General features: G+C 41.9%; 2 protein-coding genes and 1 long non-coding RNA gene across 12 annotated transcripts in view; 2 read left to right on the plus strand and 1 right to left on the minus strand.

Moving 5' to 3' along the window:
* The window catches only part of camsap2a (calmodulin regulated spectrin-associated protein family, member 2a), a 49,312-nt gene extending 37,743 nt beyond the window's left edge, over positions 1-11,569 (plus strand). For 3 of the 6 annotated variants that reach the window (XM_037115449.1, XM_037115447.1, XM_037115450.1), the window contains 11 exons: positions 926-1,022; positions 1,159-1,255; positions 1,498-1,529; positions 1,655-1,724; positions 1,927-4,033; positions 5,041-5,177; positions 5,388-5,611; positions 6,019-6,115; positions 7,980-8,095; positions 8,502-8,620; positions 9,038-11,569. In XM_037115449.1, coding sequence (XP_036971344.1) covers positions 926-1,022; positions 1,159-1,255; positions 1,498-1,529; positions 1,655-1,724; positions 1,927-4,033; positions 5,041-5,177; positions 5,388-5,611; positions 6,019-6,115; positions 7,980-8,095; positions 8,502-8,620; positions 9,038-9,343 — 3,402 coding nt within the window. In that variant the 3' untranslated portion in view covers positions 9,344-11,569. The remainder of the gene's footprint in view (positions 1-925; positions 1,023-1,158; positions 1,256-1,497; positions 1,530-1,654; positions 1,725-1,926; positions 4,034-5,040; positions 5,178-5,387; positions 5,612-6,018; positions 6,116-7,979; positions 8,096-8,501; positions 8,621-9,037) is intronic. The other 3 variants (XM_037115451.1, XM_037115448.1, XM_037115446.1) reach the window with 2 other exon arrangements.
* LOC119028970 lies at positions 541-12,844 on the minus strand. 4 transcript variants are annotated; one of them, XR_005077865.1, is made up of 9 exons: positions 12,653-12,844; positions 7,060-7,102; positions 6,013-6,071; positions 4,996-5,191; positions 3,793-4,038; positions 1,642-1,753; positions 1,154-1,233; positions 935-1,003; positions 541-689 (listed from the first exon to the last, which is right to left on the minus strand). It is a non-coding gene; the product is annotated as an uncharacterized LOC119028970 (long non-coding RNA). The 4 variants fall into 4 exon arrangements; XR_005077867.1 differs by lacking the exon at positions 3,793-4,038; XR_005077864.1 differs by lacking the exon at positions 1,154-1,233 and having other exon boundaries at positions 935-1,109.
* Positions 12,845-13,050: 206 nt separating this feature from the next.
* On the plus strand, positions 13,051-25,817 carry LOC119028968 (WD repeat-containing protein 47-like). Of its 2 annotated transcripts, XM_037115457.1 has the most exons (17): positions 13,051-13,219; positions 14,838-14,883; positions 15,202-15,392; positions 15,562-15,645; positions 16,023-16,107; positions 16,417-16,725; positions 16,953-17,392; positions 18,931-19,027; positions 20,740-20,912; positions 21,015-21,275; positions 21,391-21,466; positions 21,612-21,769; positions 22,294-22,463; positions 22,589-22,759; positions 22,920-23,051; positions 23,148-23,366; positions 23,496-23,638. In XM_037115457.1, the coding sequence occupies exons 3-17, from the start codon at positions 15,235-15,237 to the stop codon at positions 23,636-23,638; spliced, it is 2,676 nt and encodes an 891-aa protein (XP_036971352.1). In that variant the 5' UTR covers positions 13,051-13,219; positions 14,838-14,883; positions 15,202-15,234. The 2 variants fall into 2 exon arrangements, with proteins under 2 accessions (XP_036971352.1, XP_036971351.1); XM_037115456.1 differs by lacking the exon at positions 14,838-14,883 and having other exon boundaries at positions 13,052-13,219; positions 23,496-25,817.
* Positions 25,818-25,997: the final 180 nt, after the last annotated feature.

A 25,997-nucleotide genomic window follows, 5' to 3' on the forward strand; every position in this document is an offset into this window, starting at 1 on the left:
TGGAATATTAAACTGAACACATTTTTCCAGTGTCAATCATACTGGTTAAACCATGTGGTATTTTGAGTATTGTCTATTGAATGCTACATGTTTTACCTCTGTCACAGTGCAGAACAACCAACCAGATAATGTTTTGTTTTTGTTGAAGGGAAAAAAACTGCAGTTTATCTGAGAGAATGTAATACTGATGGGAATGATTTTGTTAGACGATGTTTTGTAGTGCAGTGTCCTCAACCAGTTTGACCTCCCACTGTTTGTTGGACTGATTTAGGCATGGACATGACCTGGCATAGCAGTGCCAAAGATCTCTTCAACTATTCTCTAATTCAGGTTGACTGGTGGATTGAATGCTGGTGACTGAGTGCGGAAAAAATAGCTGACCTCTATTTTACAAATTAGGTTAATGCCTTAATCACTCGTCTCTACTAACACAGGTACTATTGATGTTATTGTGTAAGTGGAAGATAAGCTCATCTGTGGAAAGCCATGATATTGGTTACATTACCTTAACTAACATGAGTTATTACTTTGTGAAAAGCCTGATTCTTAATAAGTCATCTTTATTTTACTTCAGTGTCACATTTTTTTTTTTTAAATTCCTTGCTGAAAAGGATGATGATTGTGGATCCAATTGTAAATGGCTCCACTGGAGGTTGAACTATGAAGCATCTATTTCTTAAGGGGATACTCTTGTGAAATGGAGAAAGTGGTGAATTATTTATATGCAGACTGGAAGAAAAAATAATACTCATCACCGCATGTTCTCTGTAAGGGTTAAGAGAGACACCTGCTGGAGAAATAGATAAAAAGCAATTGTATTGCAGGTGATATTGTGGAAATACATAGAATTTGTTCACTGTAAAATCATCGTGCTGTTCTCCAATCCCAAGTCTTTAACATTTTCTTGTTTTTTGTATCTCCACAGAATAACTACCTGGTGTTCATGGCAGAGCTTTTTTGGTGGTTTGAGGTGGTCAAGCCGTCATTTGTGAAACCAAGATTGCTGGACATCGAAAACACAGGCAAGTCTTCAATTCAGACCTCATGACAGTATTCATGGCAGCAAAGGGAACTGTAGTCTCAGGTGTAGAAAGTGGAAGTGGTTGTGTCTATTGTGAAAGCATAGTTTGATCATACATCTCTATTGTGTCACCTCAGATCCTTCATCCTTTTTGAAGAATATGCCAGTCATCCCCATCTCCAAGGCAACCAAGAGAAGCTTCATGGAAAGACCTCCAAGTCCCGAAAGACCAAGGTATGTTAGCACAAATTATGGTCTTCAATGTGACGTGTTAAGTGGGGCTGCTAGTGTTGGCTAGTAGTGTGAAGTAGTAGTATAACCGGTGGGAATATATGGGACTGATTAAGCCAAATAAGATCAGCTTGTACAGTAAAAACATTATCTGGATACAATGAAGCTAAAAAGGACAATGAAAATGTACAGTATATTATAATGTATCACATCTCTGTAATTTTTCTCTCTCCTCTCCTCTCTAGTTTACCCCTCCGACCTCAGCCACGAAATACAGGTGATTTTTATTTATTTACTTGTTTTACCAAAATTACAGTATTAGGTATGCATATCAAAATATGATTGCTTGTAGGTACAACAACTTCTGCTTTGTGTCTAACTGTGCTTACTTGTGTCATCCAGGAGAGATCAAGAGGTCAACCTCAATGTCCTTCGTCGATGGCAACCTCGGCACTTGGCCCAAAGAGAAACGGTTCGTAATACTGCAGTCCTGTTCATATGCTGCTCATTGAAGAGTAAGTCCCCAAGGGGAGGAAATTAAGATTAAGAAAAGCATATTGTGATACTGCCAAATCTCTTGCCTCTTCCCTCAAATAACCCTTTACAGTGTCTTAGAAATTCCAAAAAGTATCTGAAGATGTATTTGTAGTTTCTTTTTGTTTTTTTCTGTTAAGGTCTGGGCCTTATGGAGTGTCTTTTGACATCCCCTTTGACAAAGAGGACTCTGCTCCCGGTTCTCTTTCCTCCATGCGTGGCATGGTCAGGTCTGTCAGCACTGACGATGGTTCTGGCTTCAAAGTCCAACATTTGCCTCGAGGAATGAAGCGTAATCTGTCCTTCCAGCCAGTGAACGGTCAGAGTGTTGGCATTGAGGAGGAGGGCTGCCCAGACAGCCTGGCTGGCATGGAGCCTGACATGCGAGCATACCCCAACGGACATGGAAGTGTCATGGCAACAACTCCCTCAATGGAGGAAGCCCTCCAGATTATCCATAGCCCAAGTAGGCCGCCAGCGGAGGGGATAAACAGTGGTTTCTTTCTGCACAGTCAGGGCCACGGGGCTGGGGTTGCTAGCTTGGAGCCAGTGTCAGAGTTGGACTCCAAAGGGCCGCAGAGCACCACAGACACCACCGAGGTGGACACTGGCATCCATATTCAAACAGAAGACATGCTGGATGAGGACTCCTCTCTCAAGGACTGCTCTGTGAACATGGACCTGGATATGGACACGCCAAGCCCCTGTCCAAGCAATCAGAGCAAATCCCCCTCAGGAGTGAAGATGACCAGCTTTGCTGAACAGAAGTTGAAGAAGCACACTCCCTCAGCACCAGACTCAGGAAGGTGCAGCAGCAGCTCCCTCAAGACCACTCCCGAAGGCTCTGAGTTCGGCCTCCCATTATCTGTCTCCTGGGCCCCGACCCCTGAGCACAGCCCCATCCATCAACAAACTACACCAACCATAACAGCTCAAGCATCGCCCACACCTGTACAACTTCCACCCAATGACCCTGCTCAGGTAATGGCTACAGAGATGGTACATTTGAGAATGAGGCTGGAAGAGAAACGTAAAGCCATTGAAGCACAGAAGAAGAAAGTGGAGGCTGCTTTTACGAGGCATCGGCAAAAGATGGGTCACTCAGCATTTCTCAATGTGGTTAAGAGAAAAGGAGATGGGGCTGCTAGTGGAGAGGAAGGTGGAAAGACTGCTGGAGAAGGCAAGGTGGCAAGCTCAAGTCCCACCTTCAAATTTGGAAGGAGCAAGGCAGACACACCTGATGGTGCAGAGCAAAGCAGCACAGGTTCCTGTTGGACAAAGTCACCAGGTGCAGGGGAGGAAGGGGGGCAGACTCATGCTCAGCTAACGGAGGTAGATCTCACTGAGTATACGCGTTCTATTGAGAAACTGAATCATTCATTGGCCTTCCTTCAGACTGAGATGCAACGACTGGCTCAGCAGCAGGAAGTGATCATGGCCATGAGGGAGCAACAGCATCAGCAGGCGTGGGTCATCCCTCCCCCTCATACAAACCCATCACCACAAAAACACAGTAGAGCTGGAGCTGTTGCTCGATCCTCAGGACCCTCTTCCCCTGCTGACTCTCCTCGTTCCACCCACCGTTCTCCAAACAGCATCAAACGCAAATCCGCCTCTTTCCACTCGCGTAATCCTCGCACCGCTCGTCCCAACGAGCTAAAGCTTGCCCCTTACAATCGAGTCCTCACTGCACCTCAGTCTGTCGATAGCATCCCCAGGCTAAGGAGATTTTCTCCCTGCCAGCCCTTGGCATGTTCCTTTGTTTACATGCAGGAGAAACCAGCAACCGCCAATCCAGCAACAGTAGCCTCAGATGAAGATAAAATCAAGGAGACGGAGTCACTTCTTTCCCCTGAGAGGGAACTTGCCAGTATATGTGTAGCCAGCTCACCCCCCAGCTCCCCCAAGAACAAAAGAGAACACATCCAGGAATGCCAGTCCAAGATCACTGACACAGAAACTGATGAGCAGAACAATCAGAAGTCAATTGCAGACCTCAAACCTACTCAGTCTTCATTTCCTGAGGTTCTGGCACACCCTGTGGTGGAGACCTTCACGGTGACACCTACAGAGATTCCTTCACAGCCAGAAGACTCAGGCGAGGCCAAGAGCAGCTTGATTGAGGTTCCTCTGTCAGTCGTGAAGCCGCTGGAGGATCTGACACTTGATGATGGTTTGGAGACGCAGCAGGATAACGTGGACAGCTCAGATTACGAACAGAAAATGTGTCATGGTTTCTTCTTCAAGGTAGGCTGTGGATCCAAAGAACTGTCATCGTTTTATATAAAGAATAACTGAAATTCCTTTTCACTTTTATAATCCGACTTGTCTATATCTGTTAGCACTATCTTGTTATCATTGAAAATGTATCAGTTGATGTTTTTATATAAAGACAAAACAACACAGGCAACAAGACCATCAATCATAAAAAAAAACAGCAGTATAAATCATAAAAAAACATGCTGAGTCAGTGCAACTAGAAACCTGAAAAAGCAGTGTAGCAGCTATTAAAAAAGGATAATCACATTTGAACATGGGGTAGCTATGTTTGTTCTTAACAAGAGGCAATGGTTCAGGAAGCATGCCAGCCAAGAACAGCATCATCTTCCCATTTATAGGTTGTAAGATAGCTCACTGTCTGCAGCCTGGGCCTCGATGTAGGTCATAAAACTGGGGCTGTTGTGAATAATTCAGGCACAGCTGTGGAAATGTGGGTTTACAGAAGGGTTGCATAGAGTGTGAGGGCGTATGCTGAGGGATGTTCACATTAAAACTCTAAATGGCGCTGATTTGTACTCATCCTGCTGTGCCTTTCTTAGAAACAGCTGAATTCTAATTAATTTTGGTGTTGTTTTGGTGTTGTAAACAAATGATTTTCTAATATTTCACAATCCTCCATTAACACAGATGAATCTACCCTACCCCTTCTGGCCCAGAAACTCTTCTCTGTTGCTTCTGCCCCCCTTTTGTGTGCCATTAATTTACACACAGGAGATTTGACCTTTCAAATTAACAGTTCAAATTCGGGATTATCACATTCATTAGATGAATAAAGAAATCTAAGGGTTATCACACACTAATAACGCTCAGCTCTGCCTCTTCTTTAGTTTCCCTACTGTCAAAGGTCAGCAATGAACAGCAACACAAACTGTGATGAATAATATTAACTAAACTTTGAGTGGATTCATTCTGGTTAGAACACACTTTACCTCAAACAGTGGGAGTTGGCTGACTATGTTCACTTTGCGACTCAGGAGGATGGAAAGGCAGAGGAGAACATGGCTCAGAAGAGGGCTGCGCTGTTGGAGAAAAGGATGAGGAGGGAGAAGGAGACGCAGCAGAAGAAGATGCAGCTGGAGGCTGAGCTGGAGCAGAAGAAGGAGGAGGCTCGGTATGTTGACACATCTGGAAAATAAGTCCGTACACATTCTCAGAGCTCACAGGTATAGGAACACAGAGTGCTCTAAGGTTTACCACAGTGCCAGAAGTTTCATGTATTTTTTAAGGTATTTGGTTTCTATTGTTTTTGTAGTAAGTAATAACTGCATTGAACAGAAAACCCCACAGTATTGACTTCCACCCCTTTGTTCTGTCTGTTCAGACTGAAAGCAGAGGAGGAACGCCTCAGGAAGGAGGAGGACAAGGCTAGGAGGGAGTTCATCAAGCAGGAATATCTCAGGCGGAAGCAGCTAAAACTGATGGAGGACATGGACACTGTCATTAAACCTCGGCCAGCCGGAGGGGCCAAGCAGAGGAGGGGCCGCCCAAAGTCCATCCATCGTGACAGCATGGACTCACCAAAAACCCCTGTCAGAGCTGCCACAGGTAACCATGGAGGCAGCCCCCTCTCAGAGGGGTTGAGGTCATCCCATCTGTCAAGTCTGTGTTCTGCTGCCACTTTGCTTTGTGCCACTTGAGATTGTCGTATTACACACATTATTCTTGTTTTATGGCCTAAAATTGATTTTGTAAGTATCTATCTAATTTGGTCAATTTAGAGCAGAAATTTAACCTGATACACTGGATAAGCAATGCAGCACTTTCGTCTTTGTCTGTGCTTATATATGTCAATTAATTTAAACAATATCTAATGTGTATTACTACATATTCTGGAGGCCGCACTGCTCGGTGACAGGATTTGCACAAAACAAAGTGGACAACCTGGTGTTGTTGTTTAACATCATGTCGGTGTAACTGTGTCGTGCTGTGCCGCATCTCATCCTCACATTTAGGTTCACGCCAACGTGTCTTTTCAGTCTCCAGCTTGTCCCTTGCGTCCCTCAACCTGGGAGACAGCGACAGTGTTCACTCTGACAAGAGATCGCCAAGGTGAGATGTTTTTACAAGTTTATAACTAACTGCTGTTGAGATGCTATAAAAAAAGGTTTCAGTGTAGCTTTTAAACTTAAATTGAAGTTTGATGTTTCCTGCGATCTAAGGAATATAGTAGTGGAGAATGTTTAGTAAAACATAAAAAAGAAATCATACTCAGACACTATGCTAATGTAGGGAATAATTCATTTTAACCTTGTTCACTTGATCTGAGAATTACAGTTACTAAGCCGCTGTAAATGAGCATTAAATCCATGCATAATATATAAACCAAATGCAGGTTGAATTCTCGAGAAAGACAGATTACAGAGGTGTAGCAAAAAGGTGTTTTTTTAATATCACATTTTTGGATGGGGTGTTGCCAGACATAAATTTGGCTGGACATACACAATAAGATAACATTGTCACAACATTACATGTCAAAACTGAAAACATGTAACAAAATTTGACCTTGAAGGGAATTTTTAACAAACATCAGTTCTTGATGTGGAATAACAAGATAATGTGATATTTTCTGATCCTTTTTTTTTTTCTTCTTCTTCTTCTTCTTCTTTTTTTAAAAGTCAAGCTCCTCAGACTAACTCCAGTTCTCAGGTCTAACATTTCTCTTGTATTCTTCTACCCTCCTTCTTTCTTATACTTTCTTTCCTGCTGTTTCACATGTCAGAAGTGCTAGTTTAGCCTCTGGCAGTCTCTTCTACTTTCTGAGCTCTCCTAAATTGAGAAGGAGAAGGTTAGTTCCTGCTTGAGGTGCTTCACGCTGCCCTGGGCCCAATCCTGCACTGAAACCCTGCCCCCACACTGGGGTTTATTAGATTGATCGAGCACTTTAAGGAAAAGCGACGTATTTCCTTATGATTAACTCCAAAGCACTTGAATAATGCTACGCTTTGAACAGCATTGCCTTCACAAAATAATCACGTCTCTCTCTCTCCACTTACCTCTCTGCTGGGACTTCCTCGCCTGCTCTGGCTTCTTTCAAACCTGAAAAACATCAAAGCAAAATGTTTTTTGTCAGATTCGCAGTTCTGAAGAACACACTTTGCATAAATAATCCATCTTATCAAGTCATTTAACCCTATATTGTGTCATAAAAACCTGCCAGTATGATATTCAGCAGTCATTTAATACCAGTTGTTTGTGAAATATGTGAAGATAATCTAAATTAGATTTAAATATCCTATACAAAAATGACTTGGTAATGTGGTCAGTTCACAAAAACAGCACTACAAGCAAGTGTGCCTTTAGTTGCTCTCACTGTCCATTTGCTGTGCTCATTGATCTCCACTTAATTACAGAGGCAGAACAGCGTATTTTATAATCCCAGTAGAATAAGCATAAGTCACTCTGCATATTTAGAAATCACTTGTTTATGAAATAGATTGCCAATGTATTGAGGGGGCATGTAAGCCTGTTGCAGTCTAGAAAAAGAGCCAAGTGCTGCACTGTAATTCACTGACCTCTTTTGTTGACCTTAAACGCACCAGACTGCCACACATCTCTGCACTCACTGCCTGCGCTTGCAAGCTTTGCTTTTTCACTAGTTACTGTGGATGTACAACAGAAACTCAAACCGTGTGTTGAAACAGTACACACAGTTTCCTCCAGAATAAAGGATAAATCTATACAAGCATGCTGTCAACAGGGTGAGAAAATGACCCCAGCAACCAGCCAAATGCTGCTGTTTTGAAGGACGAAGTTCTGGAGATGACACTGAGATTTTCCTGCCCTGCCTACAATATAATTTGCTGAGTGTTCAGTAACAGCACCAATGCAGAAAGGTGATCTGATACTGTGTGTGTGTGTGTGTGTGTGTGTGTGTGTGTGTGTGTGTGTGTGTGTGTGTGTGTGTGTGTTGTAGGCCAGATTCTGCGGATGGCTTCTTGTCCCCAAGTCGCTCCAGCAGCAGGAATGGAGAGAAGGACTGGGAAAATGGATCCACAACCTCCTCTGTTACATCTAACACAGAGTACACTGGTAGGTCTTCAATGCAAAAGTTCAAAATCTCAATTTAAGATTCAGATCAGCCTAGATAGTTTGGAGCATAAACCTAAACTTCACCAAAAGTAAATGGTAAGAAGAGCTGATGTTATGGAATAACAACGGGGCCATTTTTGTATCTAGTGCATCTAATATTCTAATATTGAAGGACAGTGTTTTTTCAGTCTTATTGATATGGTAATTTGTTTTTTTTGTTTTTTTTCAAACTTAAGCTATAATGTAAATGCATGCATTCTCGCATCCCCAAAAATCTTCATCCATGATTCATCAAAAGAAAAAGTAAAAGATATGGAGTGAACAAGTCTTTTCTTTGACATAATTGGAGGAGTTGTCATGACAACAGTCTCATCCTGATGTTGTTTTCCCCTCTGTTCTCATTCAGGACCGAAGCTATACAAGGAACCCAGCGCTAAATCTAACAAGCACATCATCCAGAACGCTCTGGCCCACTGCTGCCTCGCCGGCAAGGTTAATGAGGGGCAAAAGAACAAGATCCTGGAGGTAACAGCACATAGCTTCACCCTACACCACATACTTTAAACAGTGTGGATAAAAAACTGTCATGGGACTTTCATCTCTCTTCCTGTCTGTTTTACTCCTAAGAAATACAGCCACAAAAAAGACACAATGTGGTTAAAGAAAACAGATGAATGTATCATGATTATTGTGCCACATATTACAACTTCAATATGAACCACGATTATCGGGAATGATTCATTAATTTTAACTGACAAAATGATTGAAATCATGTTCATGTGACATTTAGAATTACTAACACATAATATAAATTATGCTGAATTTATCAAGACAACAGGTACAACAGGTTTTGAGGTAACAGTAACGAGGGAACAGGAACATTCTGAATCATAACAAGTGTCATTGATCATCTAATGACCTTTTCTCCCCTGACCTTAACAGGAAATGGAAAAATCAGAAGCCAACAACTTCTTGGTTTTGTTCCGAGATGCTGGCTGCCAGTTCCGCTCCCTCTACACGTACTGCCCCGAGACAGAGGAGATCAACAAGCTGACAGGCTTCGGCCCCAAGAGCATCACGCGCAAGATGATCGACAGCCTCTACAAGTACAACTCAGACAAGAAGCAATTCAGTCAGATACCAGCCAAGACCATGTCGGCCAGCGTGGACGCGGTGACGATCCACAACCATCTCTGGCAAACCAAGAAGCCAGCCACCCCTAAAAAAGTAGTGCCTGCACAGTCCTAATGGAACTCGATACCCTGAACTTCACCATCTCCCTCAAATGAAACATACCCATTTCAATTTGCACTTCACTGTACATATCCATGAAGATTCAAGCACCTGCAATGCCAGTTAGATTGAATGCATATTTGTCTACTTCATGTTTGTTCGTTTTTCCTCTCCATTGCATTCCTGTCCTTTGTTCTCCTTTTTACTCTGGACTGGATAGGATAGGACTCAAAGATTATGAACAACTGGAATGTATGCCACTGTAAAGGAATGATGTAAATGCTTCTCACTCCTGTGTTTTTAGAGATGTTCATGTTTGAGTCAGTTTACGAAGGCTTGTGTGTGAGTGTCGGTTTTTTGTTCCCAATGTGCCAAACTTCAAAAAAAGAGACAGTATGAATGCCAGGACATTTTATTGGGTACACTGAAGCACTGAATGTTTTTAATTCATGTACAGAATGATTTGTGTTTGCATTATCCTGTTGATGTGTGGCCTTATGCACATTTTGTTTTAGCGTGTGAGTGCAATGAGGTGATTGTAAAACATACAGATGGGGTTTTTGTATTTGGAAGAACAATTTTTCTTCATCTCTGTGGGTGAAACAGTTTGTATATTAAGGTACGTTAAAACCACAAAGGGCCAAAAAATGAATTGCATACAGCTAGTGATAGCCACACAGTACATGTGTGTTCAGCTCAACAAAGCCAAGCGGTTTCAGCTTTTTCCAAACCCTTTTTGAGGAGGTGATTTTAAAGAATGCAGGACGTTACTCTAGATCACTGGCTTTCAACCTGTGGGTCAGGATACCTGCAGACAGCTGGAGCTGTAAGGTTCGATGTGTGGAAAAATATATTTATAATACACAAATATGCTGTCCTGTTTGTAGTTGCTGTCAAATTCCGTTGTCATGCAATATATAGAAGTAGTTGCAGCCTCCAGAAGTATTCCAATAATTAGGCAGGATAGGCAGACAGTGAAAATTTAAATCCCTTGGGGATTAAAGTTACATATATCCACAAGGAGGCATTGCTTCAGCCAGAATGGTTGAGAGCCAGTGTTGTAGATCCCATTGCTGCTTGTTCTCAGAAGATTTGTGAACAAATGGAACAGCTCAGTATTATTTTATTTTGAAATGCTGCCAACTGCACCATGTAGCACCTTTGCAGTATATTAATATAAAGTACGATGACACTCGCACCCACTGGTATCAGGAATATGTCTGAATTCCAAAACACAGAAAAAGTATTTCTGTTCATATCAGTATCAGGAAATTTAAATGAAATTGTTGTACTGAAACTTTTTTGACAGTACTGTAAATTGTTCAGATTCACACTTGGCCTACTCATTTTCACAGTCTGCACTTATAATGCTGTAAGGCACTTTTGGTAAAAGCATCCACCACACACCATATGCAGTAAACATAGTGCATTTTAGTTTAGATTGCTGATTAGTTAGAAAGTAATTGCTCTAAAGAATGCCAGTCATACATCACTGCAAGTATTCCCCGATTCATTAAACAGCCTCTCTGTCACTGTTGTCGTGTCTGCTCGTACATAAAACAAATGTATGTTGATCCAAATTAGATTACATTATGTGACGCATTAGCAGCATATTTGTCTGTTGCCTTTAGATGCAACATGTCCTAAATAGGCCAGAAATACAGTAATTGTGTTACATTTTTGTTATATTTTTCTCTTAATAGCAGAATCAATTTCGCAAAGTAATACAAGGCAAAATACGGCAGATCTTTGTTGCTGCATACGGGTAGAAACTCGCCTCAGAGTTTCATTGGTGTCAGTATTATGTTCCTTTTGCCACCAATTGTCAAGTAAAAACCATTTGCAGGTACAATTTCCAAAAAAAGCAACGTCTACTAACATGGTGCTTTGTTTTCAATCGGGGTGGGGATATTTATGACCAAAAGAGAGCATGTACATGTCTTTGAAAATGTAATCAGAGTTAAGAAGTGTTTCTCTGTTGTTTATTGAAAGGATTTGTCCACAGAAGCTCTGTCCACCTGCTTCAGGCTGCTCAAGGCCAAGGTAAATGATTATTTAAACTGTAATGATACTGTACAGTGTGTTCATGTGAGCTCATACCTATTCACTATGATGACTTTGTTTTGTTTGTCAACGCTGTGCTGTCATTCGACATATTGCTGAACATGTAGATTCATTTTTGTTGTTTTGTTTTGTATATTTTTTTCTTTTTTGCATTAATTAAAACTAAGCATGGCCTCAGCATTAATGTGGTTTAATTATAAAACAGATTGTCTATTTAAGGTACATCAATCAACAAGACAAGAGGGTTCATACTATTTGTATTGTTTGATTTTTTTATGGATTTATAGATATTACTTGTCATGTCTTTCTCTATGCAACACCTATGCAAATATTAGTCTTATTTATTTGCTATTTAAGCAGTATTCTTACAAAAACTTTTAAAAATACTGTTAAAAGTAAAAGTTCCACATTGAAAATGTTACTTAAGTAAAATAATGTAAGTATAAGCAGGCAAATGTACTGAAGTGTAAAAAGGAAAAGCATTTCATTCAAACAAATGTCCACTGTAGCTGTTAAACATATATATTTATAGGACTGTAATTGATGATTATATTCATTATGGGTTTATCTTCTGATTTTCTCCATTAACCTAATTGTTTGGTTTGTGAAAATTCAAAACAAATAGTGAGAAACTACAATGCACCCCCAGTAGAGTGTAAACCTCCGCCAAGCACCCAACAGCACCCTACTTTTGTAATCCCGCTGACAAACGAAACAAGTAAACAATAAACACTGGTCAGAATATGACCTTCTTAGCAAAGCTAATAACTTCAGAACTACACAGACCCCACAGTGACACTGCTCAGTTTGGCCGGCAGCAGTCCTCCATATTCCAGTTGTCTCACCTTTAATTGTTGGCCTTTAGCTTTAACTGGCAACAGAAAAGGTTTCTGCTTCAACATATCATCATGAAGTAAATGCTGATTGCACACTGTAATGGATGAAGAATGATGAAACCATCAGCATTTAGACTGGTTCTCTGTAAACCTCGCTGTCACTATACAGCTCTGTCTGTGACCGGGCATCCTCAAACAGAAAAAGCAAAGTGGCTACACCTTTCTTTTATATATTAGGGGATTCAATAAACTGAAGTTGTGTCCTGTGTTATTTGCTTCTCTTAGGAAAACAGAAATGGTAAAAGTGTCTTGGTAACACTGGCAGCAACAATAATACCACTTAAAAACATGTACTACTCAAAATGAAATACAAAAATCTCACTTTGTATAGAGCTAACCATAAAAAGACTAGACAACACCTTACCTGGTTCCACGACTGCCAATATGTAACTATTTTCTTGCATTTGTAGAGACGAATCCAGACCTTCTGTGATGTTTTGTGGTGATTCTTTCTGCCTGTCCTGAATTCACTGTGGTTTGGTTTGCCCATCAGCTAGCTAGATGCTAACGTTCGAGCTAACGTAAATACTTTCTGCACTAGCGCAGCTTAAATCATTCACCAAACCACCAGAAACAAACAAAAACAGAATCCATGAGCCATTTTTGTTTTTATCAGCAAATGTTTTCCCTGCTTCTATTTTCCCTCCACAGTTGAAAAAAGTAGTGTTTTTGGCTGTGATGTAACCTGACGTCAGGTGTGAGCGCGAGGCGTCATCTCTTCAGTTGATTGGTGGTTTGCGGCTGCGTCCGTCCGCATGGCAACCGCGAGCTGTGTACAAGGCAGCGGGCAGAGCTTTCTGGAGAGAGACGCCGTCTGGGACTTTACAACATCCACACACCCGTCCCTTGTCATCCTCCTCCTGGTAGATATCGTTGACTGCGGGCGGGTTGGACGGGTTTGATGCGGCGGGTCGCGTGCTCGGACTGACAGGTGAGGAGCTGGCGCGGATTGACGGTGGCGTGTTAGCCTGCCCCACCGGTGTTGTCTTTAACGCTACCCTCCTGGCACGGTGGAGAAGGGTTGGGGTGGTGGGGGGAGTGAATGACATTGTTACCGTCCGATTCTGTGGACCAAGTGAACAAGGTGTGTCTGTGTGTAAATGTGTGCGCGCGCGTGTGTGTGAGCGCAAATAAAAGTGCTGAGGCTGACAGGTTTGGGCCGCAGTCCTGCTGCCGCTGCTGCTGTCACATCCAGAACCAGGGCTGGATGTTGTCCGTCGTACGTACGCGGGCCGTGCGGGCCGTGCGGGCGGGAGCAGGGCGGTGTCACCGGCTGCTCTGCCTCCAGCCTCGAGCACAGACACCCGGAGGCATCGCTGCGTAGCACTTACATACACACACACACACAGCAGGATCATGCAAAATGAAAGACCTCTCTTCATGCCTCGGTGTGACAAGCCTATGTGATGTTGCTGTGATTAACCATTTACAGCCCAACGCGGAAAAAAAACTGCACCCTAAGATAAAGATGCTCTAACTGGATAATATTGTGCAAGTAAGGTTATCTAAAATGTTTACTGCAGCCTAGATTAGACACTGCATGTCCTCAGGAGATTGTTCCCTCCTTAAACCCTATGGTTCAGCTAAGTTGACTATGAAGTGCAAAAGGAGTGGAAGAGAGCACACCGGGATTTTTAATGTAACTGGTCCTTTAACCCAGTGGGTTTCAGTGTAGAGTAGGAGCCTGCATCTGTGACCACTTGTCTGTGTTTACCTCGTTAACATCGATCTGTGAGTCCTCTGCTCTCATTTCACACACATCTCTATCTGCACAGTGACAGATAAGGCTTTCTATTAAGCGCTGTACTTTATCAAAACATTTCAGCAACAGATGACTTGCTTACAATGTTTCCTAAATCAAATGATAAGAAGAGATGCACGGTTAAAAAAAAAAACAGCACTTCAACAATTACAGCTCATTAGGCCTGAAACAAACATTTCCTGCCGATATCAGGCCGATAAAGTTGACCATGAAGTTTTGGTATTTTAAAGCATTGTATGTCGTCTAGGTATAGTGTTGTGTTGATTCCGCTACTGGAAATATTTTTTTCTCCACTACAGGAGGGACTTGATGTTCCGTGAAATTAGGTGGGGAAAGAAAAATGTGTTTGTATATTAGTATCGGCATCAGCAATTTGGTGAACATCAGCATGTCAGATCAGGACAGAATCCAATATCCTGTGTCCCTAAAAGAAGCTGATGATATTTACCTTTTACACAATGTATCAGCAAAACATCTTTAAAAAAACTTAAGCCAAATTTCTCACATTTGAAAGTTATTGTCTTTAAGCAAATAACAATGACACTAAACACTGACCAAGTCGTTCTTGTGTCTGCAAGTCAGTTTGATCTTTGTTTTTGGGTGTAACATCAAGGTCTGTAATGGAAGTAGGTAGCATTTCCCAGAAGTTTTGGATTTGTATGGTATTTTTGACCAATACTGGATTTTTGGGGGCCACTGCCAATACTGATGTTAGCAAGTAATTAATTCTGATATCAATATATGATCTGCGGTACTTCTTTTTACATTCATACTACATTTTTTTCAGTGATTCCTGAAAGGTGGTTATCAAACATCCTGACAAAGAAACACTGGTAAGGGAGGCAGGAGTTTTTACAGCTTAACAATAAACTTGTCTAATATGACATCATACACTGAGACTTTGATAACTATAAATTACATTAGTACATTATGTTATGTACAAAAGGAAAGTTTTTCATACTGGTGCTTATCAGACAACATATATACCGATACGATATATCTATGATGGGCCAATATCAGCCGATAATGTCGCTGATTGATGCATCGGTCAGGTCTCTATAATTTTTAGGATGAAACTCATTCAGGTGATGAACCAGAGGCTTTTGCATTTTTTCTTCATGTCCATCCATTCTCTCCTGTCTGTTCTCCAGCCAGCTGTAAGCTGCTACCGCAGACCTGTTATCATGACGGCAGACGAGACTATAAGCCTCAAGGAGGCGGAGGTGATCAAGCTGATGCTGGACTTCCTGAACTCCAGGAAGCTGCACATCAGCATGCTGGCTTTAGAGAAGGAGAGCGGCGTCATCAATGGACTCTACTCGGACGACATGCTCTTTCTTAGGTAGGAGAGGACCAACAGTGTCCTGCGAGGGAGGATTAGACTGTCAGTTTTAGAGACATTTGTAGCAGTCTGAGACATATTTGTTCCAGATCACTGGGGTTCACTGCACCACTGTGATATGAACAGGGTTTTCAGAGGCTCTCCTAAATTGTTAATTTGCTTTAAACAGGCAGCTCATTCTGGACGGCCAGTGGGAGGAGGTGATGCAGTTCATTCAGCCTCTGGAAGGAATGGAGAAATTTGACAAGAAAAGGTGAGAGAAATAATACAGTCAACTATTTTAACTGGATGGCTTTCAATCTAAATGCAATAGACATGTTTAAAGGTTCCATTTACTGCCACTAGGTTTCAAGTATAATATCAGGTACAGTATCTACGATGTTTCCATTCACTGGTGACACAGTGGGCCAGTAATGCTTCAAGCTAAATTACGTCAAGTCCCAGTAATGTTACTGACAGCCTCTGCTTCTTACCAACCACCAAACACTCAACATAAATAAATAAATGACAATTTTAACTCAGTTTTTCTTCCTAATTAAATGAGTTTAACTTATTAAGATATTTCAACACAACTTTCCCGTGAAATTTCCTGTGAAGTATATTTTGTAATACTGAGCTTTGTGTTTCCAGGTTCCGCTACATCGTTCTGAAGCAGAAGTTTCTGGAAGCTCTCTGTGTGAATAACGCCATGTCTGCTGCTGAAGACCCACAAAACGTACATGAATACAGGGACAGAGTTTAATTTCTTTAGTTTTGCTCATAAAAATACTGTTTAAATAGAGCTGCAATAAGATAGTCAAGGCTTGAGAAAGAGAGACCCAGACACTAACGAAATAGTATTTAAAACAGTCACAGTTTATTGGCTATTAGAAAATAGTCATGAATGAATCATTGATGAAGAGGTTTTCCTGTTTTTAAACCAATTTTAGTAGGCACTCAGAATAAAAGTATGAACCTGGAAATTTGCATAATGTTGGACCTTTAATAACCACATAATCCTCTCTGCATTTTCTGTCAACGTCAGCTGGAGCTCACCATGCAGGAGGCAGTCAAGTGTCTCCACAGTCTGGAGCAGTACTGCCCGACCAAGGACGACTACAGCAAGCTGTGTCTGCTCCTCACCCTGCCTCGCCTCACCCACCACGCAGAGTTCAAAGACTGGAACCCGAGCACGGCGCGCGTCCACTGTTTCGAGGAAGCCTGTGCTATGGTGGCTGAGTTCATCCCTGCGGACAGGAAGCTGAGCGAGGCGGGCTTCAGGGCGAGCGGGAACCGCCTCTTCCAGCTGCTCATCAAAGGGATCCTTTATGAGTGCTGTGTCGAGTTCTGTCAGGTAACCAGAAACCTAAAAAATACAGTGCTGTTTAAAAGGCTCACACCTAAAGCTCTCTCTCCAAACCTGTAGAGATACTCCAGTAATCTAATAAAAATAATTTGAATGAAAGAAAACCTTTTGTTTGTTGGCACAGAAACCTTGTAGCCAATGCTTTGTTGCTACTTTATATCTCATCAATTTCAGTCATGGTCAATGGTCAAAACCCCTCTTTTTCTGTTTTCTAGAGTAAAGCAACTGGTGAGGAGATCACAGAGGGTGAGGTGTTGCTCGGCGTGGATTTGCTTTGTGGGAATGGCTGTGATGAACTGGACTTGTCGCTGCTCTCCTGGCTGCAGAACCTCTCTCCAGGTGCCTTCTCCTGCGCCTTCCAGCAAAAGACCCTCAATATCCACGTGGACCGTCTGGTGAAGCCCAGCAAGGCCGGCCACGCCGACCTGCTGACCCCGCTGATCAACCGCCTGTCCCCCTGCCCTGCCTCACCCTTCCGCCAGAGGCCTCATTCAGCAGACACCTACATGTCCAGATCCCTCAACCCGGCTTTGGACGGCCTGTCCCACGGTCTGGCAAACCAGGATAAGAGAGGCATGGAGGCAAACATGAAGACTGCCCTCAGTCGGAGCCTGGTGGAGAACAATGTGCATCAGCAAGATGACTCACCTGAAAGGTAAATTATTGATACTCTCTGACAATAACCTCAGCAAATGTTACCACTGTTTTAAATAATTGAACCTGGATTTTCATTCCTCAGTTTGTTTAATATCTCCAATGTATACTGTTTATAATGAAGCTTGCTTTAATTAAATCAATAGAAATCCTGCCACAGAAATAGTTACACTTATTGTCAGCTAAATGCTGCATTAGTTACATAAAATATTGTTATATATGTTTAAGATATTGCAAAATATAGTAATTTTATACTCATACCAATATAATATTATACTCAACTGAAAAAAAATAAACACATTTTGACTTGACTACTGTCTTGGAAAGTGATCAACCGTCTATATTAGTTCTGAGCTGCAGTTTTCTATCGAAATACCCCAGTTGTAAAATGGATGGGGTTTTTTTTCTTTCCTGGAGTTTTTTCACCAAGCCGTCTGCCTTAGCATGTGCATGTGCAACCTTAGGTATTAAACCCAGTGGTAGATCTTGTTGTGTCACACAATCTGTAGCTCCATTAATCCCATTAGCCCTGCTTTAACAGAGGCACACTGCCTGATCTGTCATCTCATTTGGTGCTGCACAAAGCATGTTAAACTGCAGCTGACTGTTGATGGGCACACTATAATCTAAAGCCATCAACTAAGGACTCATTATTGAATATCATAGTTCTGAGCCACATAATAAATTCAGGCTGAAAATTAAATGTTTTCTTATGAACACTTTGGTGATTAAGGCTGAAGTGGACTTAAAAGCAGTTTTTTTTACAGCCTAAATGTCGTTTTATTAGGGCTCATTTGGCCACTACTGCTGCAGTCTTAGTGTCTCCACTGTGGATTGAACAAAGTGAGTAAAAATAGCAAGTAAAAACTACCCCTTCCTCCAACTCCCCTCTTATAACTGCTTATAGACACCTAAAAAGACTCTTTGTTCAGTTTCCTTGATCCATACATGCTCCTTCTTCACAGACAAGGACGAGCAAGCTACAGTAAAAAGCATAATTTAGCACAGGTACGGTGTAGTAGTATATGTGTGATGAAAACATAGGAAGTAAAGGAAAATGTGTTGTCCATCAGTTCATCAGAGGTGAGCTTAAAGGTGTGTTTTACTGGTATGCTGTTAATATTATGGTGCGGGACTGAGAGATGGGAGGAGACAGGGCTCTTGTTTCTGAGGCATCAAATGAAAAGCAGTGCTGTAAACTGAGCAGTTTGTCTCTCTGGCTCCACCTGCTGGATACAAAGTCGAATCCCAACAGGCTATGATGAAGTTGATTATCTATGTTGTTTTATCAGTGCAGCCTGAGGTTGAAAATGTGATGGGAGATCAGTTTTTCTTTTTTTTTTATAGCTTCAGTACTTTTAACACTATAGAATGTATTTTATGTATTGTAAACACGTGGTACTGAAAATGTATCAGAGTATTGAAACTTTTTGAGAACGTTAGCTTTCATTGTATTGTTTTACTTCCTACTTCAATTCAAATCAAACTGAATAAAAATAATTTGATCTGAACTGACGTGTACATTTTTGTTAATTTTAGAAAACACCCACAAGGGCTGGACGGACCCAACACCACACGCACACCTCTGACCCCTGGAAAAGATGGAGGGCCCCCCTGCAGCGCAGAAACCAACGAGGTAATAAGAACTGCAGACCATAAGATGTGCTTTTGTTGTATGTCTGTTGTCCTACATTACAGACCTAACAGTCTCACCTTTGGTCGCTTAGGCTGAATTGGTTTCGTGACATGAATAAAATGAACACAGTTGTCTGTCTGGTCACTTGAGTCAAAGTCAGAGTGAGATTTTCAGTCTGTCTTCACTCCACAGTCGTTACTCCAGATTTAAGAGATTTAGAATAGATTCCCCCTGAACCCTCTGAACTGCCACCACTGTCTCATAAATCCATCCCCAATTCTCTACCACACCTGTAAAAGGGGCAACTGCTCCCTCCTGCCCCTTGTCTCAGTGAAGAAGGTGGAGGTCATGGGCACTGGAGGCAGATAATCTGGTTTGATGTGCGGTCACACCCAAGATGGCCTGCTGCTTCCATCATCGCTCATCTTTATGCATCCTAGGTCCCATATAGAGGAGCAAAGTAGCTAGAGATTGGATTGTTGGATTGTTGTGTGTGTGTGTGTGTGTGTGTGAGATAGATGAAGGGGAATGTATTGTGGACCCTCTAGATAGGATGAGGTCCTTGAAAACTTTTTATGGGATGGATGATGGAGGACGAGGCCTTGGGAGTTAAAGAGTTGTCAGTAGTGGCTCTTGGGGGAGAGTTTGTCTATCCCAGTGTGTGTGTGCGCATGCATGTGTGCGTGCGTCAGGACTGTGCAAAATAGTTTGAAGCTTCATTCGTAACGTTGACATACAAATTCTAAATCCACATTCCAATGTGTCATTCTTTCTTTTTCTACTAATTCTGTCTGAACAGGCTGTTTCTGTACAGTTGATAAACACAAGGCTACCACTCATATCATTGCTATTCAGCTATTTGTAGATTTAGATTCCATTGGTGGACGCATAGGATTATTAATGACTTGAGGGATCCAAACAAGTCCAATAACTCCAGAGTTATCCTGAGGAAAGTTTAAAAGTCAAAGGTTATTTTAAAAAGACAGGTGTAATCATTTCCAACATTCTCAGCATGTTTCTTCATCAAGCAAGATATTCTGCTTCAGGCCATATGTCCTCTCTCAGCCTGTCAAAGCAACATTTTCATTGTGGTAAACAACATTTAAATAGCCACAATGACAAAACATCAAAAGTGAAGCTGTGCCAGAAATCCCTTCTCTGTACCCAAAATAACAGAAGATCTATTTTGGCTAACTTAATGACAGTAAAGTACTTAAATCATTCTAATAAAAGATCATGATCCTGGTTTCAATCTGTATTTGCTTGGCACTTGTCACTTGATCAAGATATGATCACTTTTATATCAACAAATGTTGAGCGATATAAGAAGTATCACCAAATTGGTTAATTTATATTAATTAAGTTGAAGTTGATGTATTAACAGAGTCCCTAACATTATTTAAATTGAGAATGGGATTTGCATGATGATGTCATAAAATACGAAGACAAACATTTAAATATTTGTTCAAAACCTCAAGAGGCTTCAAAAACATGTGTGTTATGCTTTTGCATGCAAGCGTGTCGTGACAATGAGCACTGCTAAGGGTCGAAGCAGAGACTACAGAGAGGCAGTAGGACAGTATACTATCATACAGTTTACAGAGTCTGTTCAGTTAAAACAAATTCTGTTGAGTCCGTTGCTTCAGATTTAATTTTTTTGTCTGCAAAAAATGCCTCACGTTGACTCAGTGTGCACATGTGTGTTCGTCCAGCGTCTCGACTCCTCAGAGCAGATCCAGGAATATTACAGGCAGCGTCAGCGTGTGCAGCAGCATCTGGAGCAGAAGAAGCAGCAGAGGCAGCTTTACCAGCAGATGCTGCTGGAGGGAGGGGTGAAGCCGCAGGACGGAGCCCAAAACAACCTCACTGAGACTTTCCTCAGCAGGTGAGGTCTAGTTGAGTCTTGTTGTGTGATTTAATGAGAGAAACACGACCTTTGTGTTACCTTGTTGAGACAAAGGTATCTTGTTTTTTTATTTTTGTGTAGATCCATTCAGAAGCTGGAGGAGATGAATGTGGGCATTGACCACAGAGGAGATGAGGGGATGACGCAACATTTTGGTCAGCAGTGGAACGGACAGATTGGGAACAACAGCACTTCTAGTCCAAGAACCACCGACATTCGCCACACCCCTGACACCAGGCCGCCTAGGGACAAGCCAGGTGGGGGGGTCAGCAGCACCCCGTTAAAGAACGGAGGCCGAGGCTTGCCTTCCCTCGGCGAGTCCCCTGTTCCTTCCCGTCAGAGGTGAGATCCTGCAAAGTGTCAGCATTTTTCATTTGTACATATTTTTTTTACCGTCAAAATGTGTGAGTAATAGTGTGTGTGTGTGTGTGTGTGTGTGTGTGTGTTTTATTATCAGTGCTGAGAAGATCAGAGGGTCTTGTCCCACAGTCCAAGATGATTCTGGATGCACCGCAACACGTAACTCACAAGAGGTACAGCAATTTTTTATCGTATTTCACAGTTATTTTATGATGTGCTCTAAAAGTTAGCTTGTATGGTATTTGTGTGTTTTAAAAGTCTTATGTGGATGAACATGTGGATCATGGTTAAAAAGTTTATCTTTCTGATCTTATTCAGCCGGGGAAGTCCAAAACACAGTTTGTGAAGGTGAACCAGCTGGAGGACACACAGGCAGTGCGTGCAGTGGCCTTCCATCCCTCTGGAGCGCTCTATGCTGTCGGCTCCAACTCAAAAACCCTGAGAGTCTGTGCATACCCCGAAACACTGACCACCAGGTAGGAACCATACACTAGTCCAAACATTGGGATATTCTTGTAGGATGATAGATCATTTATGAAAGCATACTAGACAAATAGATAATGACTTCACAGAAAAAAGTTGCTTAGGATTGCTCAAGCACAGAAAACTTTGAACTAAAGTGCCTGACTTAACTTAGAAGTGGCAATATGGAGGTGTCATTAAATGTACACAGTACTAGGTTTATTTTATTTTTAATTTTTTTGCATTTGACCTCAAAATGCTTGAAGCACCAATACATTCTGCTGATAAAAATCACATGAGGACTCATGCCGAATCCGGTACCAGAATTTGGTGAGAAGAAAAAAATCAGAGACGCTCTGGGAATTTTCTGAGGCATTCTTTCGGAAGCATTCTTGACTAAGGAAAGTTGTTCATACATAAAAAGATTTAGCAGTCAAAATGTTCATATGTAGTTTGTAATTTCTCCCACAATTATTATATAACCTTTTTAGAATTTACACCTTAATGCCCAGTTCTTGGGTTGTCTTGCTTCACTCAGTGGCTCTGGAGCAGTAAAGCAGCCGGCGGTTCGCTTCAGAAGGAACAAACACCACAAGGGCTCAATCTACTGCGTAGCCTGGAGCCACTGTGGACAACTGTTGGCTACTGGCTCCAACGATAAATATGTCAAAGTCCTGCCTTTCAATGCAGACAGCTGCAATGCCACAGGTACTATTTTATATATTTTACTGAGTATGTGATAAGTTATGTATGTTTTCCCAGCCACTTTCCTGGAACAGTAAAGACCTATGCCCTAACCCTAACCCTGCCCTGAATGTGCGCCCCTGATTCAGGCCCAGACCTGGAGTTCAGCATGCATGATGGTACCATCAGGGACCTGGCCTTCATGGAGGGCCCTGAGAGTGGAGGATCCATCTTGATCAGCGCCGGGGCTGGAGACTGCAACATCTACACAACAGACTGTCAGAGGGGACAGGGCCTTCACGCCCTGAGCGGACACACCGGTACGTTAGCAACAGCTAATTGGAAACAGTTTAGAAGAAACTAAAGTGTTTTGAAATCAGTTTGTAGACATGGTAGGTTATCTACACAAATGTTCCTGTATAGGAAGGCTTGAAACTGCATCACCCCAGTGTAGTAGAGTTCACCATTTTGCTTGGACAGGTCACATTCTGACTCTGTACACGTGGGGAGGATGGATGATCGCCTCTGGCTCTCAGGACAAGACAGTCAGGTTTTGGGACCTGCGGGTCCCCAGCTGTGTCCGGGTGGTGGGCACAACTCTGCACGGCTCAGGTGAGTCACATCGCGACACTCTAGGTAAAGAAAAAAACAAATACGCTGCAGCCAATCACAGTAAACATCTCACCATCACCACTCTGTCTCACACAGGGAGCGCAGTTGCCTCAGTAGCAGTGGATCCGAGCGGCCGTCTGCTGGCCACAGGTCAGGAGGACAGCACCTGCATGTTGTATGACATCAGAGGAGGCCGCATAGTCCAGACATATCGCCCCCACGGCAGCGACATTCGCTCTGTGCGCTTCTCCCCAGGAGCCCATCATCTCCTCACCGGCTCATATGATAACAAAATCATCATCAGTGACCTTCAAGGTAGCAACACGACAAAATAACTTGGCAAAAGAGATGAATCATTTGAATTATTTTTGTATCTTTTTTTTTTGTTGAACCTAATTTGGAAAAGTTTCACTTTGTGAGGTTTCTCCTACTCTCTGACCCCAGGTGACCTGACGAAGCCACTCCCTCAGACAGTAGCAGGGGAGCACTTGGACAAGGTGATCCAGTGTAGGTGGCACCCCCATGACCGGACCTTCCTCTCATCCTCTGCAGATCGAACTGTCATTCTCTGGGCCCCCGGCCCCTGAGCTGCTCACTAGAGAACCACTGGGAAGCACAGGAGCACAGTGTCTGTATATGGGGTGTATGGGGGGTGTGTGTGTGTGTGTAATGTGTGCGTATATAAATTGTGTGACAGATGTGTTTTTGAGGTGGAAAATCTAGTCACTTTAAAGAAGACCTTGGTTGTACATGTGCGTTTGTGTTTGCGTGCAGCTTTCTACAAAAAAGTCTAGCAGATTGAGTGAATAACAATAATCATCTTGTTACACTGCAATGTTCTTCTGGGAATCTGGGTCCTTGGGTCATGTCTTGACACACAATCACCCAAACACCTTTGCAAATCAAGTCCATGGAGGACCCACCGGGGTGTTGGTTGCAGATCCGTTGAGTCCAATGGATTGCGTGTGGAGCCTCCATGCATGTAACTTGTCCCATGGATGCTTAATCAGATTGGGATCTGGGAAGATTTAGGGGCCAGGTCTACATCTGGGTGGTGCATGTCAAATCGCATCCACATGAATCCAGGACCCATGACTTCCCAGCAGAACATTGCATTATCACAAATTATCAATGTTACTCACGTCACTTGTTCATGTGATCGGTCTACATGTTTGTGAGTGTGTCTGAAAGCAAACGCAAGAATCTGATAAGATGTGTTTGCATTTGGCTTCCCACTTTGAGTGTGATTGAAGTAAAACAAATTTAAGGGGACTAATCAGAACATTTTTAACATGCCATAAAAAGAAGAAACTCGGAATTTTAGTGTTAATGTTTCTATTCAGAGTTCACGTGAGGTTCAGTACCTATTTAGGGGTGTGTGTGTGTGTGTGTGTGTAATGTGCGTGTATATAAATGGTGTGACAGATGTGTTTTTGAGGTGTGTATGCTCGCTTAATACCTTTCTGCTTTTGGCTTTTGTTAGTAAGCGTAAAGATTAGGCCTAAAAAGATGTAGTTAGAATATAGATGGCTGATAGTGCCTGTACCGAAGGGCACGGGTAAACTCACTGCAAGCACACCTTCACTTTAGTTTTTTCTCACAATGCCAAACTACATTTTAGTCAGCTACGCTCAGAACTCGGTACAAAACACGAAGGTCACTCACAGTAAGGAGCGATGTTGGTTTCTATAGGACTCTTTATGCTGAGGAGAGAAGCCACATGTGGTTATGCATATCATAACGTGCCTTTTTGTAACATTTGTAGAGATCTTTTGGATGAGTGAATTTATGAGAGATTTATTTATTTATTTGCAGCTTTATTTTGGTATTTTCTCATATGCATCATCATCTGTACAATTCTTGTTAAAGTCACTGTAATGCAGAAAATGATCACATACTGTTATTCGTGCACGCATATGTAAGTTCTCCAAGTGTTTTTCCCTTTGTAAGTTCCTGTGGGTGAAGTGAGAGTAAATGGCGTTAAACAAATGTTGAAAATACGGTATGTTCAGGTTTTGGAATTGAAGTCATTTGTATGTGTGTCTCAGACAAATTTGGTCATTTAACTGTCGTGTTCCTGACAAGCTTAATAAATAAACTGCAACAAGGTAATAGGTAAATGTTGGGTCTGAGGTTTTAGAGCCTGTGTTTGTGGATGCATGCATAAGCACAACTGAAAGGATTCTTGACTTTAAAATTAAAAAATATTGCCAGACAGCCTCAGAGTTATATCATCCAAGTCCGATACAAAATGACCAAAGAAGTGATGGAAAATGGAGTCAGGCAAAAGTCAAGTCAGTGGTAATGAGGCACTTTAAAGACTGTTGAACTGCACAAATGACAAATCTGGTTACATCTTTAACTTTTATTTAAAAAAAAAAAAAAACTGATCTGATTTTATCCTCACTTTATCTGTCACCTGTGTGGTAACTTGATGGATGTAAGTGAGAAACTGCTGTGGGACAGAATATATGTACTGGGCTGATATTATGCGTCATGTTTTACATTATCTGTGGCTCACAATGTGGCATACTTGGTGTCATTCTGAAACCTGTGTGGTTTTAAACAAAGTTTGTGCACACAAATATGTAATGATGGAACTGCCAAGAAGCCAGTGGTGTTCAAACTGTTGAATTAATTAAAATTGAACAAAAAAAAATAGTGGCTGTCTGATATCACATGTTGTTACTGCTTTTGAATAAAGAAAGTTATTTTTAAGTTACACTGTAAGTTAACCGATGGAATAAAGATAAAGTGCCACTGCTCTATAATGCGTTGGGTCATTATGTGTGTTTGAGTTTTTTTTGTTCAATAGAATGCAGAAATTAAAGGATATGTGTACCCAAAAATAAAAATCAGTTATTGTAGACGCAGCTTCATGCTGATGGAAAGTCAGGTGAAATTTACTAATCCATAAAGCAGCTCTGTAGCGTTCTCCTCAAAAAT

Source organism: Acanthopagrus latus, chromosome 11 (assembly GCF_904848185.1).
Source record: "Acanthopagrus latus isolate v.2019 chromosome 11, fAcaLat1.1, whole genome shotgun sequence".
NCBI lineage: Eukaryota > Metazoa > Chordata > Actinopteri > Spariformes > Sparidae > Acanthopagrus > Acanthopagrus latus.